Consider the following 15,225-nt stretch of genomic DNA (forward strand, 5'->3'; position numbering starts at 1 on the left):
TTATATAAGTACACTACCAGTCCATTTGCCATTTTCTTCTTATACGTAACTATGCTATAGTTTTACTGGTCCGGCCCACTTTAAAGCTAGTTGAACCGTACAATATGCAGCACTGTTTTAGCTCTCTGAAGCAGAAACACGATGTCACTGACAGCTTCAGCCACTGCGAGCGATATTCCAAAAATGTATTTGCATAACAATTTCAGCTATCATGTTACTGAACCATTCAAAGTCTGTTCTCTTGTTCAGAAGAGTGTAATTTTCAGTACATAGCAAAAAATGTTATCATCTAATTTTAAAAGTGGATTCACTTTTCTTTGTACTACACGGCCAGATAATCTTTAGAACTAAATCTGTTTGGCTTAGTGACACTTGTAAGAGTCTTTCATAGTTATTATTCATGCTATGTGAGTCTTACACTGAGCAGCACTGCTGTTCTGAATCTCTGAGGGAACATATGCCCTTTCATTTGTTGATTTGTGATTTTACAAGGCTTTCAACTTGCATATGTTGAGCCACAACCTATATACTGAGAAAACACGCTTGTCCTCTGATGCTTGTTTGGGTCCACGGCAGCCTACAGAGTTGACAAGCACCTGAGAGATGTGCTGCACCTTCCTGAGCACTGAGGCATGACTCAATCACAACTCTAAGCACAGGACATCCCTACATGTCCTATCACCCCTCAGCTCCTTCTATGTAGAGTGATGTATTTGTGTCAGTTGATAAAGGAAAAGTCAAGTGACATACACCAATCATTTGCTTCCTCACATGTCGGCAGCTCAGTGGCTTAATGTAAAAAGAAAGATAGAAAGGACGAAAGTGTAGCTCAGTTTTCTTGGAAAAGAAGGCCTCTTCCTACAGATCAGCTGTTAAACTCACTGAACTGACAGTTGGTTCTTGTCTTCCTCAAAGAAGGTGTAGACTGCTTGGTGTGAAAATGTTCCATTTTTGAAACACTGTTTCTTGTACAATACTCCTCTGAGTATATCTCCTAACGGGTCTGGACAATGTTTTCTCATCTACTAGTTTATAGAGAAGGCTCAAGTGTTCTGACAATTTGTGAATGCACTACAGTCATTGAATACAATCCCAGATGGCACCATATCTGCCGTATAGGTGTGACCACACCTGTCAAATAAGCAAGTTTTTACAATTTGTGAAATACTGTGAAAGGTGGGGTTTTTGTCACACCTGCTCTGACACTTCCAGCAAGACTGCATGAAGTAATTGCAGGAAATGTTACAAATGATGGTAACAAATGGTAAAGAAGATTTTTGCACAGATGTATTGGTTAGATGATTATTAAATATGCTAAAGTGATGGACAGATAATTAATCAGCAACTTTTGAAAACAATGAAACATTTTCCAAGCAAAATGCTAAACATTTCCTGGCTTCAGTCATTAGAATTACAACTGACAGTTATCTAGCTCTGTCAACCAGTCAAGTTGCATGTCCATTTGTTTGTCTGTCCTTCAACATTTTAACATTTTTGATGTTTACTTAGATTAATGGAAAACTCACCCAAGGTTCAAGATTACTGTGACTTCAGGTAACACTTAGTGTACTATTTATGACAAAATGTCATGCAAACGTCCAAAACTCTTATACGTTCAGGTCAAAGTTTAAGTATAAACTGTTACGTCTTTGAAGTTTTCATTACACAAATGGTTGCAAAAGAAATCAAGTTTTTCATTATGCTTTTCACATTTTATACCCAGTAAATAATGGGCCTGATCTTGTGAAAATTAGCACATTAAATAATAATGAAAATAATCAATATCTGCTTTACATTGACGTTGTGAACCAATAGTCAGGATTTTAAATCAGTAAATCAGCCCAACAGACAGCTATAGAGAGTGCGGTTGTTTTTTTGGTTTTACTGATGGAATCGTATCCCTCTTTGTGGTGTCTATACAGTCCAAGGGTGCAGAAATTAATGAGAGCCAAGGGGGAATTATTAAGCACTTGTGATTAGCTTAGTTGGTAAATTTCAGGCTTTTCTGATTGCATGAATCGGACGTCATGAAATCAAAGCAACCACATGGGTTGCCATTAGAGATGCACGATATTGGTGTAAGCAGGAAACCTGCTGGTTTTGACAGCACCTGTGGATCCATTGTTCTAAAGCATCTATTAACCCTTTAAGACCTACCATAGAACCAAGTCCGCCAGAGCTTATATTATATTTTTACATGCTGTGGAGCCATTTTTGGGAGCATTTCAAGTTGCTATACATCAATACAACCATTATAGCCCAGATTTTAATAATATGTATTCATTAAGTGCATAGTAATTACATAAATTGCAAAAAAGTGCAATAAACTACAAAAAAATTGAAAATCGTTTTTGATTTTTTAACATATATTTGTAGTTAGAGAAATTTAAGAGTCTTATCCCTCAAAACTGTAAATACAAAAAAGTTGCACAAAATAGTTTCCCACCACAGGAAATTTATTTTGAGTGTCTTCATAGTTTTATTTTTGAAATACACCAATTTTTATACACTGCAGGAAAAATGAAAATAAATATTATACTGCAAATTTGCAAAAAAGCAGCATATGCATCAAAATAAACTATTTCCAGCAGTGCAATATGAGTCCTAAGCATCCCAGAAACGACACAGAAAGTCATAAAGTCAAAGATAACTTTTAAAAAGAGCAGTATAGGCCCTGAGGCCCTGATCGCAAAAAAGACTACATTTCCGCAAAAATGACGTCACTTCCGGTTTCGGGCAGGTAATGGCGGAAATGCAAAAGTTCGCGCTGACGTCTATTCCAACGTAGGAAGTGTTTTGAACAGCTGATCAGATCGGTAAAGCGTGTTTCTGGAATATTATGTTTTTGTTCCTGCAAGCTCTTTTTATGCAGTTTTTGCAAAGCTTTATGTGGAAGGAAACCGTGACCTAGGACAAGCTGATGGCATCAGATGTAAGTACAACTCCTCCGGTTTCATATGCAAAAAAAATTTTTGCGCTAGCTTACGTGGTTGCAGTGCTACTGGGATTTAAAAATAGTTACGCATAACAGAGCGTTCCCGCTCCGATCGGCTCTAAAGGGTTAAGCGTAAGGCTACTGAAAGTGTGATTAAAAGTTGCCATGGTGATGAAAGTTACATATAGCAACTCTAGCTCTATAATCACGCTGGGCTGTTTAATGGGGCTCTCTGTCACCTATTTCTGAATCTTGGTTAAATTTGCATATGCTCATTCAGGCAGGATGATTTAATTCAGCCCCTATGGGAGCTGCTTCAAAACCATACTGCGCTTAGGTTTTGTGTTAAAGTGCTCCTAATTAGGTCTCTGTCCTGGCACTTACTCATCAACAAAATTATCTCTGAAGTTAGTCCAATGTTTAACTCTCATGTAACAGGTCAGCAGAGATAGTCTGCCAATTCTCTTGATGAAATATGTTGTGTCTCACTGGCAAGTAACACTAGATAACTTCCTTTCAAGTCTGATATGAGCAATCTAACAACAACCTTTGTTCATACAGCAGCTGATGAGTAACCGGATGCAACTTTTTACCTGTGAACTGAGAATCCAACTGTGTAGGACAACAGACAGGAAAGACAATGCCCGATATGCCACTTGTTGCACTGTATCTGGAATGACTGGACATATAAAACCAGTTGTTAATATCTAACTCTCCTAATGCACTTATTTCTAACACCTTAATGCATTTACACTGTGCAGTGCTCCTTCAGTGAATCAGCACACAAGCTTATGTAACAAAAACAATACAAGAATGTTTCCACTCAGGATAACTATCACATAAAAATAAATTTTCTGCTGCTTTGATCAACTTTACTGGTAGCAAAGAACTTTGACTGGCACTTAAAGAAACATTTTCTCAACCCACAAGTTCTTCTTTTAAAGTTTGTGTGCATTAGGTTATAACTCTTTCTCAGTGGGCATTATGCCAGTTCTGCCCTTTGTCAAAGATGCAGTTCATAACTCTTATGGACAACATTTTTTTGGTGCAATCAAGAGGTGTAGGATGTCCAGTGTGGTGGGCTCCAGATTTTTTGCAGTTAATGTGCTGGAGTGCTGACCTCCAGCTTGCACTAGGATGGTCTGAAGCCAAGTGCGAAGTGATCTGGGTGAGGACTCGCCATGGTTCATGACGGGATAAGGTGAATTTCCCCCACAAGTGGATGTCAAGACTGGGAGGAAGGATAGAGCAGGAAGAATGGAGCATGATAGGCACCATGTGCAGTGATGCACATATTGTACCAATCTGTTCTGGCGAAAAGCGATCTGAGCTGTCCATTTACTGGTTGATCTACTTTCCTGCCCACACCTACGGTCATGACCGGTAGGTGTAGTGACCGAAATAATACGATTGTGGATGCAAGCAGCTCAAAGCTTTTTCTAAAGAATGTCTGGGGTAAAAGATTGTTTCTCTTGGCTTGTTTGGGAACGCCTGAGTATCCCCTGAGAAGAGATAGAGAAGGTGATGGGGGAGAGGGAGTTCTGGGCAGTTTTGCTTTGATGCAACCCTGACCACGATAAGCAGTAAAAAGTAGATGGACGAAATAATGGTTGGAACTGTTTCTTGTTATGTTACCTTAACATGAGTTTTTGTTAGTTAGTTTGAGCTGTACAAAACAAAACCTGTATTAATATGGCGATTTCCATAATCCTGAAAATGTATATCACACGGATAATGAATCTGTAATAAAAGCTACAACAATCCTTTGTAACATAGCCTGTGTTTTTCAGTATTCCCAAAGTCTTCTGAATCAGATGGTTGTGGACATTTTTGCAAACATCTCTTCCCAGTAGAACGATGATGTAAGCACACAGGCTTTTAGCTTGCTGGTGTGCAGCCAGGTAGAATGACATATGGCAAAGAGGCATAGGCAATGTGCTGCAAATCACACTTAGGTGAACACAATCTCTGCCTTGACTTTCAGGTTTCATAAATAATGCAAAGGAAAACATTTGGATTTCCCAGGAGTGAAGACAAATACCTTTGAAACTCTACTTTTAAGTGCACATGTTTAAAAAAAAGGAAAGGAATGAAGATATTCTTATCGACTGCAGCTACATGATAGTAGAAGACTAAGTCCAAGCATTTAATAGAGTAGGCTGAAAATACCACTTTGCTTGTTTAACTTTGACCTCAAAAGTACAGATCTATTTTAAAACTTGACATAAATCTTATCCATGCTGGTCTCAAGGTTCAGCAGAGACAGATCAGTGGCTGGTTCAGTGACATTTGTCCAGCTGAGCACAGTTCAAATAGATTAATGATGAAGCCTAAACTAATTGATCGTGATTTCAGTTTTTTTTTACTACATAGTTAATGTAAATATTAAATTGTCTATTTTTAAAGACTTTATACTGATAAGTCCGGAGAAGTCAGCTGAGCTTCAGGTGATAAAATAGTGTGATAAACAGTGTTAAAGGTGTGTAAATAATAGTCGGTGTTTGTATTGGAGATATTGTCAAATAAGAAGGATTTAGGTCCTAATCAGGACTATATAATTATCCTCTGGTGTTTTATTTTTTCAATCAAGGGTTAAGCTTTTTGATTATTATCAATGGGGCCTTAAATTTCAGGGTAATAAATAAAGTAATGAAATAATGTATCAGTACAGAATTTAGAAAAAAAATAAAAGAGAGATTCATAAACAAATTCTGGTAATAGTGTTTTTCCTCAGGTGTTTCTTTTTTCAAGAGAGACTTCCCTGCTAAAGAGGATGGAACAGCTAAGTATGTGGATATGTGCTAAGGAGACACATTAAATAATAGATGTCTCAAATGCATTAAGTCTGACTTCATGGTGGACATCAGACTTCAGAGGGCAGTGACACTGAAAGAACCTGAGTAAGACATGTGTAAGGTTACAAACACAGAGTGCACGGTGACAATAGATAGGAGACAAGATCACTTTTCATTTAAATGAAAATACTGAGTTCTGATACACTGAAATCACACTTTTACTGTACTGTACACACTTTTAAGACTCTGAATTTTGTAATACATATGCCATTTTAATAATATGCAATATTTTTTTTAAATTAAGACTAATGTATATATTAAGGTGAGGCACCCACTAACACAGTAGCACTGAAAACAAGTCATAAATAAATGAGGGCAGATGTGAAAAAGAGGGCAAAGAGGGAAAAGAGGAAAGACAGAGAGAGAAAAATAAAGCTTTTCTACCTCTCACAGCTTGTGGGCTTTTGTTCGATAGCTGGTGGCTGTGAAAAGATAAGGTTTACTAATGGGGTGTTCAGGAGAATGTTTCATTTATTATGATACTTTACTAATGCGACTGTGGAGTAATATCGAGCGGCGGCGCTATTCATGCAAGCCCTGAGAGGTTTACATTGTAGAGCCTGTTACCGGTGCTTCCAAAACTGTTAGCTCTGGCAGTCACAGCCCTGAGAGGCTCTTAGGAAGCTTTAGCATAGCACCTGGAAACATTACGTCCACGGGTGTGACATAGAAGCTTTGCTCTTTTTCTCTGCATATATTTTCAGGCTATATTACTGAAATATCTACTTTACCTAACTTTGCTTACTAGCATAAGAATGTCACCACACCCACTATGTGTAATGTTTTTTAAGAGCCAATTTACACTTTCAGTGCTTTAAATATTGCTGTTTTTTGTTGTTGTTGTTGTTGTTGCTGTTTTTAATTAAGACACTGGTATCTCTGAGTTTCACACTTTGGCACTGGTGCTCATGAGAGAGTGTCACTTCCAATTTTTCAAATGTGGATATTAATTCAGGACTGCTTTGCATTACGTTGGAATGCAAAATATCATTTTTCACTTGCAATATTAATGTTGTGAAGCTGCATTTTTTTCAGTTAGTGGTGGCATTTTTTTTTTTTTGATTAATGCCACTACAAAGTCTTTTGCCTCCTTATGTAGATTCTGTCCAGACCACTGTTTCTCCAGCACCTTCTGACAAAACTACAGTATTTGCTGCCCTTTGGTGAGAGCATATTGGTTTACACTTTAGCCAAAGATAAATCATTGGTCATGAAAAATTAGCAATATATCATGATGACACACACACACAGCCATAGAGCCACAAGAAACTACAAGGAGATCGCAAAACCAGTCACACACTGCTCCTCCTAGTACACATCAGGAATGTAACACTCAGAAATGCTGCTTCATTTCACTGGACTCTCATCAGGAATGTTTGGGTATTTTTTGATCATATTTGATTGACCACCAATCCATCTATGTTCTACTTCTAATCAATGCAGTGTTAAAGGTTTGCTGGAGCCTTTCTCAGCTGTCACTGGGCAAAAGGGAGGTCTATTGCAGGGCTAACACATGGCCAACTTTCAAATTGCCAATTAACCTAACCCATGCATGTCTTTGGACTATGGGCAGAAGGTGGTGAGTTCATGCAAGCTCCACAGAGAATGACATCAGTCAGCTAGAGGATTCAAACCAGAACCTTCTTGCTTTGAGGCAACAGTGCTAATCACTGCACTGGAGTGCTGCCAGATTGACTAGCTATCATAATAAATAGCTACACATTTTTCTTAGCACTATTACGTGATTCAAATATGAATCATATATCCTACTCTCAGCATATGGACCCCACTGACTGCAACAAGAAAGTGATTTTCTGGGCTTTTAAATGTGAAATGAAAACGTGAAATTTAAGATGTGTTAATTTAAAACTCAAGGCCAAGATGGTAAAGATACTGTACTGTATAGACATGTAATACGTAATACACATTAAGTATTAAATATGTAGTAGTTGGTATGTTGAAAGACTTCTAGATTCACTTTTGGTTTGAGATGGTATTTGTTATTTTCAGTTGCAATCTCTGAAATAAAAGCTTTCCAACTGTTGTTTTCTGGGATATTTCTATTTCAACATTTAATGCACTGAGCAAGCCACCATGCTCTCTACCTAGTTTTGATCTGAAGCCAAAAAGCAAATGAGAAAGAGCAGCATTGTTGCTGCAGTGCTTAGCATCGTGATATATTACTTCATCAGTGAACATTTCTCCTGGCTCTCTCCTGATACTTACGCATTGTAGTCGACTTTATTATTTTGTCAAGTTACCATCTCTGATGTTGGTGTGGCAGAGTTTCTGTAGGAGCCATTAAGCAACACAGATAGTTTATTATGAAGAAACCTTTAAATGCAATGAGATAGAAAATTATCCTTGTAAATGGGGTGGGTAATTTTATTTAATTTATTTTAAGAATTTGATAATATTAGATATTATGAGGTGGGGATGGGAAGCTATACTTTTTGCTCCTCTGACAGTTTAAAGCTTATATACCACAGGCAATGGAAAGATCAGTCATTTTTACTTCCATAATATAAGGGAGATTAAAAATGAGGTATATCCTAGAGAGTATCGAAGACAATACAATCAAAACACGTGAAACTGATATATAAAAGCCTACCACACAGCAGATAATCAACAAGAAGGAATGCATGCAGACACTGGACAACACCAACCCAGAGGTGTTCTGGAAGCAGAGAAAAAAAATTGAAGCTGAAGAACAGAGCCAGCACAAACAGATGTTGGAAAATGTACCAAAATCCAATAAAAACACAAAAAACTGCTAGAAAAGGTCAACTTAACCAAATCATTGCTAATTTGTAAGAGGCCTGCATGCAAGATAACAAATTAAGATCAAAAAGACATTTAAAAGGAAGGCAAATGTATTAGCTAAAAAACCACAGTGCAACACAAATGCAGACAAAAGTCAAGAGCCTGACCAATTTGATCAAACTCTGGCCTCGGAGGTCACAAGAATATAATACGTGGTTCAACAAGAAGGCTCAAAACAAGCAATCTACAAGGGAAACAATAGAATAGAAAGCATCACAAATAAGCTCAAAGACTATAAATTGCATCTTTCAGCTTTGATTCAGTTCCGACACACTGCATCTGTAATAGGAAACAGCAAAGGAAGCAAATCGAACCTGGAAATGCAACTTAATGTACTTAACATGCAGTTCTCTATTGATAACTAGAATCTCATTTTTTAGACTGACAGATGAACCGGCAAGTCTGACTGCTACTGAAAGCCAGTCTGAGATGCTATTGTTCTAAGTCAATTTGTGTCCAAGGTCAAAGTATGCTACAAAAAATCCCACTTCTGTTCCCCTTTCTTACTACCAATCAAGCCCTATTAGATCGTGAACCCTTTTGGGAGGGGAAACAAGATCAAGAAGAAATGAGAGAAGAATTGGAAAAGGGAGGGGAAATGGGTCTGCTTTTGTACTTCAGCATTAATAATGAGACATTAGCCTTAGCATACATAGAGCCCCAAGATAACCCAAGTAACTAAACCTTTGATTGCAAATTATAGATGTCACAGTTTTATTCACTGTTTTAATACACTGAAATATATTAATTATCAGAGAATTGATAGTATACTATGATACCTAAAAATGAATTAGTTGTAGGGATGTCCTATAGTACGTTGTTAATGTATTCTTTCATTCTTTGTTACCTTTTCTATTTTTTAAAACACAAAAAACAATACATATTTTTTATAAAGAAAATGACCAAACATGTTTTGGTCTTCTAACTCATCAACACACACAGTGGAACATTAGGCCACCTATATATTTCATCTAGAGTTGCTATATTAAACATTTCAGACTAAGTTACTATCCTGTAAGCACAATCAGCATTTGTAAACATATTTTTTATCATATAAAATTGTACTTCAGAAATGCATTATAAATATCCACAACTATCAATCGGAGCTTTGTTGTAAAGTGTAAAGCATGACACCATTTATTAATGAATAATAAATATTTATAAATGCCAAATGGGAGCCTTATTGTAAAGTGTAAAGCATGACACCATTTATTTATGACTAATAAACATTTATAAATGCCAAATGGGAGCCTTATTGTAAAGTGTAAAGCATAACACCATTTATTAATGACTACTAAACATAAATGACAAAAGAGAGTTTTGTTGTAAAGTTTAAAACATGTCAACATTTATTAAGGACTAATAAACATTTATAAATGCCAAATGGGAGCCTTATTGTAAAGTGTAAAGCATAACACCATTTATTAATCACTAGTAAACATTTATAAATGACAAAAGATAGCTTTGTCGTAAAGTTTAAAACATGTCAACATTTATTAATCACTAATAAACATTTATAATTGCCAAAAGTGAGTCTTAAATGTATAATGTCACCATTTATAACACTTAGACCTAAATTACAATCAGTGCTTGAAATAACATTTAACTACTGTCAAAAATGGCAATGTATTGTAAGAGTAACACATGTAAAATTAAATGTGTTTTTTAAAACACCAAACAGTCACCCACTCCAAAAAAAGTTCATGCCAGACTGGTTCAAACTGGAAATATTTTTTGTATGTCCTTAAATAAGCGTCCCAGTGGTCCATCAGGGTGTCGCGAACCAAGCCAAGATGACCACTCAAGAACCATCAGATTTTCCTCCAGCAACTTCTCAGTGCGATTTCCTCTTAGTCTACGGACATGTCCTTTGATGGTCATCCAAGCCCTTTCGATATGCTGTGTATGACTGCCAGATTGAGGATCTACAAACCACCTGCTGTGATTTACAGTGTAATGTCTGTACCTTATGTTTGTCAAAACATTCTTGTAGGCTCTCCACTCATCACTGATAATGGCACTACCCAACTTAACATGCTGTCTGATCAGAGGAACAAGGTGGCGCCTTGATCGTTTTTCAACAAGTTTTAACACGAGCCTTCGCCTTTTGTCTTTAATTCCCATCATTCCAAATACCCATTTCTTCCTTTTCCATGCATTTCCAAAGCGTCCACGTGCATACTGAAAACAAAAAGAATAAAATTAAACAGAATTAAAATGAAAAAGAATAAAATTAAATATCTACAAAGAAACATTCAAAAAGATGGTTGCTTCTACTAATTTTTTTTACTTATGGTAAAGGTTTCCATGTTTAGAGGACACAGTCAGATCTGCATTGATTCTAATAAACCTGTCTGAGAGTTTACCAACCTTTCGCTGATGACGGAGACAGCTTTCATCTATAACCACAAATTCTCTGTCACCACCAAGACGGTGTCCATTGTTTATTCTGTGTCTTTTAATTGCACGTATACAAACATGTCGAATGTGTCTTGCCATGCTACTTAGTGTTCTGGAGCTGCCAGCCACTTCATCATCGATCATATCTACTTGTCTGAGCCTGAGCCCTTGTGAAAATCTGTGATAGAAATTGAGGCAATTATTACTTACTGAGGCCCTAATTTTATTTCACAAGTCTCGTATTGGTGTTCAATTATGAAAGGTGCATTGCTATTAATGTCTACATCTACATATACCTGTAAATGAACTTCATCCAACTGAAAAGAGATGTTTTTGATTTCTCAAAGAGGGAGCCAGTTCTAATTGTTCTGGAAACTTTCCTATGACTTGCTCTTTTGCAGCACCTGAGAACATATCAATGAGTTAAGTAAAGAAATGGACCCTTAAACAAGAGCATTAATTGAAAAGATAATCACAAAATTAAGTATGAAGAAAATAATAATGAAAAGAGGTTAATGCTCCCTCTTGCATTGATAACCGAAATATTTTGTTATATTTACTACATGCACTACATTATCATGCATTATACATACCACATATATTGGTCTTTCTTCACCACGGAAATCATTTTCATCTTATGGTGACAAACAGGACATCTAAGCTTCTTTTTTAGCAGGTGTTTCTTCTGCAGCCATTTAATGAGCCTTAGTGCCTTATATTTAGTTTGTTTTCCTTCTATTCTGGCGCGCAATCTCATTCCCAAAGACATTGTGGTGGAAAAAAATGAGTAATTTATTTTATTATCACCTCGAAACACCGTAAAATACTCTATGGGAGTCTAGTGCAAATCGGTTCAGAGTTAAAGAACTTCACATGCTATATAAAACAAGCCCTATAATCAAAAATAGTCCCACGCAAAAAAGAGGATTGTCTCACCTGTTATAATGTATCTCCGACTTTGTTATGTAGATCTAACCCGCTGGATTCATGCTAAAAAAATATGTTCTGCTGCCAAAGGGAGGGAAAACAAATTTAATTTAAACGCAGAGGAGCTTATACAACCATCCAATCACAGTTAACTTTATTAAGGAAAGCCCCTCCTCTCAGAGCGCGACAGGCAGTGGAGCGCTCTGGAAGGTCAAGCCAAAGGGGCACGAACAGACACACTGAAGGCGCTCGTTCAAGTTGCTGCGCCATGGATGGAGCAGAAGATAAAAATTTGTGTGCGTCTGCGACTTACACAGTTAGCACACGTTCGAAGAGATACAAAAAGCAGAGACTGGATGATCTAGATTGCACTAAGCCAACGACGTCAGCAGTTAGACATGAAGGTGAGTATAATGCTAGCTAGCTAGCTACCGAGCCATTTGGCTGCTAGCTACAGTGGCTAACTAACATCACATAACATGTGAATAGCTCTATTACTATTGGTTATTCCAAACGATTGATATCACTTAGTTGTATATTTTTAGTTTTGTTTATGTGCATCATTAAATTTATATTAAACACCCTGGTAAGGCAGTACACATAAGAATTATTTGCCTTGTTTTAGAAATGTCTGAACCACCACATGTGTATATAACATAATTTTTACAAAGTGGCTTTTTATAAATTCAAGTTGTAACCGTTTTTAATCAATATTTTATTTGAGTTTCCCAAGTTTAGATTATAAATAATTTTAGTATTGTAATTTAATAATTGTTTGTTCTTTAGATTCTTCTTCTAATCCTGCCCCTACTGCAACTGCCCTTCTTAACAAGGAGCAAGAGAAACTGACTTTTCTTAAGGAGGAACTGGAGCGCGACACCCTGATGGACCACTGGGACGCTTATTTAAGGACATACAAAAAATATTTCCAGTTTGAACCAGTCTGGCATGAACTTTTTTTGGAGTGGGTGACTGTTTGGTGTTTTAAAAAACACATTTAATTTTACATGTGTTACTCTTACAATACATTGCCATTTTTGACAGTAGTTAAATGTTATTTCAAGCACTGATTGTAATTTAGGTCTAAGTGTTATAAATGGTGACATTATACATTTAAGACTCACTTTTGGCAATTATAAATGTTTATTAGTGATTAATAAATGTTGACATGTTTTAAACTTTACGACAAAGCTATCTTTTGTCATTTATAAATGTTTATTAGTGATTAATAAATGGTGTTATGCTTTACACTTTACAATAAGGCTCCCATTTGGCATTTATAAATGTTTATTAGTCCTTAATAAATGTTGACATGTTTTAAACTTTACCACAAAGCTATCTTTTGTCATTTATAAATGTTTAGTAGTCATTAATAAATGGTGTTATGCTTTACACTTTACAATAAGGCTCCCATTTGGCATTTATAAATATTTATTAGTCATTAATAAATGGTTTTATGCTTTACAACAAAGCTCCGATTGATAGTTGTGGATATTTATAATGCATTTCTGAAGTACAATTTTATATGATAAAAAATATGTTTACAAATGCTGATTGTGCTTACAGGATAGTAACTTAGTCTGAAATGTTTAATATAGCAACTCTAGATGAAATATATAGGTGAACACATCTGGCTCACTATTTGGCAAGAAACCGGTCAGTTTTTTTCCTCTTTCTTACCCTTAACTAATGCATAATAAACCATTAATAATGGTTTATAAAGCATTTACAAATTAATTAATAATATAGCTATAAACTATTTATTAGCATCTATAAGGGGAGCCTTATTGTAAAGTGGTACCAAAAATAAATATGAGATAAATATGGAAATATAAATGTCCATCCATCCATCCATCCATCTTCTTCCGCTTATCTGGAGCCGGGTCGCGGGGTCAGCAGCCTAAGCAGAGAAGCCCAGACCTCCCTCTCCCCAGCCACCTCCTCTAGCTTATCCGGGGGAACACCAAGGCGTTCCCAGGCCAGCCGAGAGATATAATCTCTCCAGCGTGTCCTGGGTCTGCCCTGGCGCCTCCTCCCGGTGGGATATGCCCGGAACACCTCACCCAGGAAGCGCCCAGGAGGCATCCTGGGGAAATATAAATGTTTAATGCCAAAATTATAATATTCAAAGAAAAAGGATGTAATGTTTCTACATGACCAGCACCAAATCCATAAATCTTCTGTGTAATTTTATGAATACAATGAACTGCAGGTCATACAAAATCAAGCACCTAATCATGCAGTCTGCCACTGCAAACATTTGGCTCACTCTAAAGAGGTCACTAAAATCCAGTGTGGTACTGTCATCAATATTTAAATATTTAAAACAAAACTGACGCGAACATCAGCTCGCCTGACGTAAACTCCCCATGATGGTATTTGAACAAGTCAGGTTATGAAATTTCTCCTGTCCTATATATTTTACAGTCAGTTGTAATGTAGTATTATTACAAAATAGAAGCATTCAGTGGCAGACTAAGTAAGGGGCAGGGTTGCCAAGTACGAAGGCACATGTGTAAAAGTCACCAATGCACTGCTGACTCAGTAACTGGAGAGTTCCGAACTTCTTCTGACATTAACATCAGCACATAAACTGTGTGCCAGGAGCTTTATGGCGTGGGTTTGCATGGCTGAACAGTTTCTCTGTGCAAATTTTAGCTGACCCAGTGGTTTTTGCTAATATAGTGTATGCAGTAATATCTTACTGACTGTGCTTTTACTGACTGTGAAGCACTACGGTCAACTTTGTTCTTTTTAATGTGTGGTATATAAATAAATTTTGATTTGATTTGATCTTAAAGTTATGCACAGTAAAAGCCCCGGTAAGCCGCCATTTAGTATTCTTCTTAGCACACGCTAACCAAGCTACATTTAAAAAGAATTTCAGCTAAATGAAGGACAAGCAATGACAAACCTAATGACGAATTTATGGAGAAAAAAGGAGACAAAATATTGGCTGGTTTGTTCAGTAATGTGCTGTATGCTATCTTTATGTTAGATCGTAAACTCTTTTTGAAAGGGAAACGAGATCAAGAAGAGATGAGAGAGTATCTATATGAGACACTGTTGATTTTAAAGCAATTTCCATTAAGATATGAGGTAATGCTCTATCAAAAGCATAAATCAATGATTTTTTAAAATTCACATTCTCCGATGCAATGCAGAAAACTGGTCAAATTCATCCCATATCATGATTGTTCATAATCAATTACGTTGAAACCAAGCACACCATTGTTTTTCTTGTGACATTACCAATAAGTTTGGTGTGTCACATGGCCCTTTTAC

At 36.6% G+C, this 15,225-nt stretch overlaps 2 protein-coding genes across 2 annotated transcripts in view; one reads left to right on the top strand and one right to left on the bottom strand.

Annotated features, from left to right (window-relative positions):
- elfn1a (extracellular leucine-rich repeat and fibronectin type III domain containing 1a) overlaps positions 1–15,225 on the top strand; it is an 81,091-nt gene that overhangs the window by 26,481 nt on the left and 39,385 nt on the right. The gene's annotated exons all lie outside the window — the stretch shown is intronic.
- LOC146576445 (uncharacterized) lies at positions 9,959–12,658 on the bottom strand. The gene is made up of 4 exons (XM_085272672.1): positions 11,607–12,658; positions 11,310–11,417; positions 10,984–11,191; positions 9,959–10,794 (listed from the first exon to the last, which is right to left on the bottom strand). The coding sequence occupies exons 1-4, from the start codon at positions 11,780–11,782 to the stop codon at positions 10,330–10,332; spliced, it is 957 nt and encodes a 318-aa protein (XP_085128798.1). The 5' UTR covers positions 11,783–12,658; the 3' UTR covers positions 9,959–10,329.

This window comes from Mchenga conophoros, linkage group LG4 (assembly GCF_057382185.1).
Source record: "Mchenga conophoros isolate Kocher_MC1m ecotype Shallow Benthic linkage group LG4, M_conophoros_male_GT1.1, whole genome shotgun sequence".
In the NCBI taxonomy this organism is placed as follows: Eukaryota; Metazoa; Chordata; class Actinopteri; order Cichliformes; family Cichlidae; genus Mchenga; species Mchenga conophoros.

Bases quoted from the DNA above. Each gene is read 5' to 3' on its own strand.
- LOC146576445 (XM_085272672.1), bottom strand. From the start codon at position 11,782: ATGTCTTTGGGAATGAGATTGCGCGCCAGAATAGAAGGAAAACAAACT. The intron at 11,418-11,606 runs GTATGTATAATG...ATATGTTCTCAG, and splicing joins AAGAAAGACCAATATATGTG to GTGCTGCAAAAGAGCAAGTC. The intron at 10,795-10,983 runs GTTGGTAAACTC...TTTTGTTTTCAG, and splicing joins GTCTCCGTCATCAGCGAAAG to TATGCACGTGGACGCTTTGG.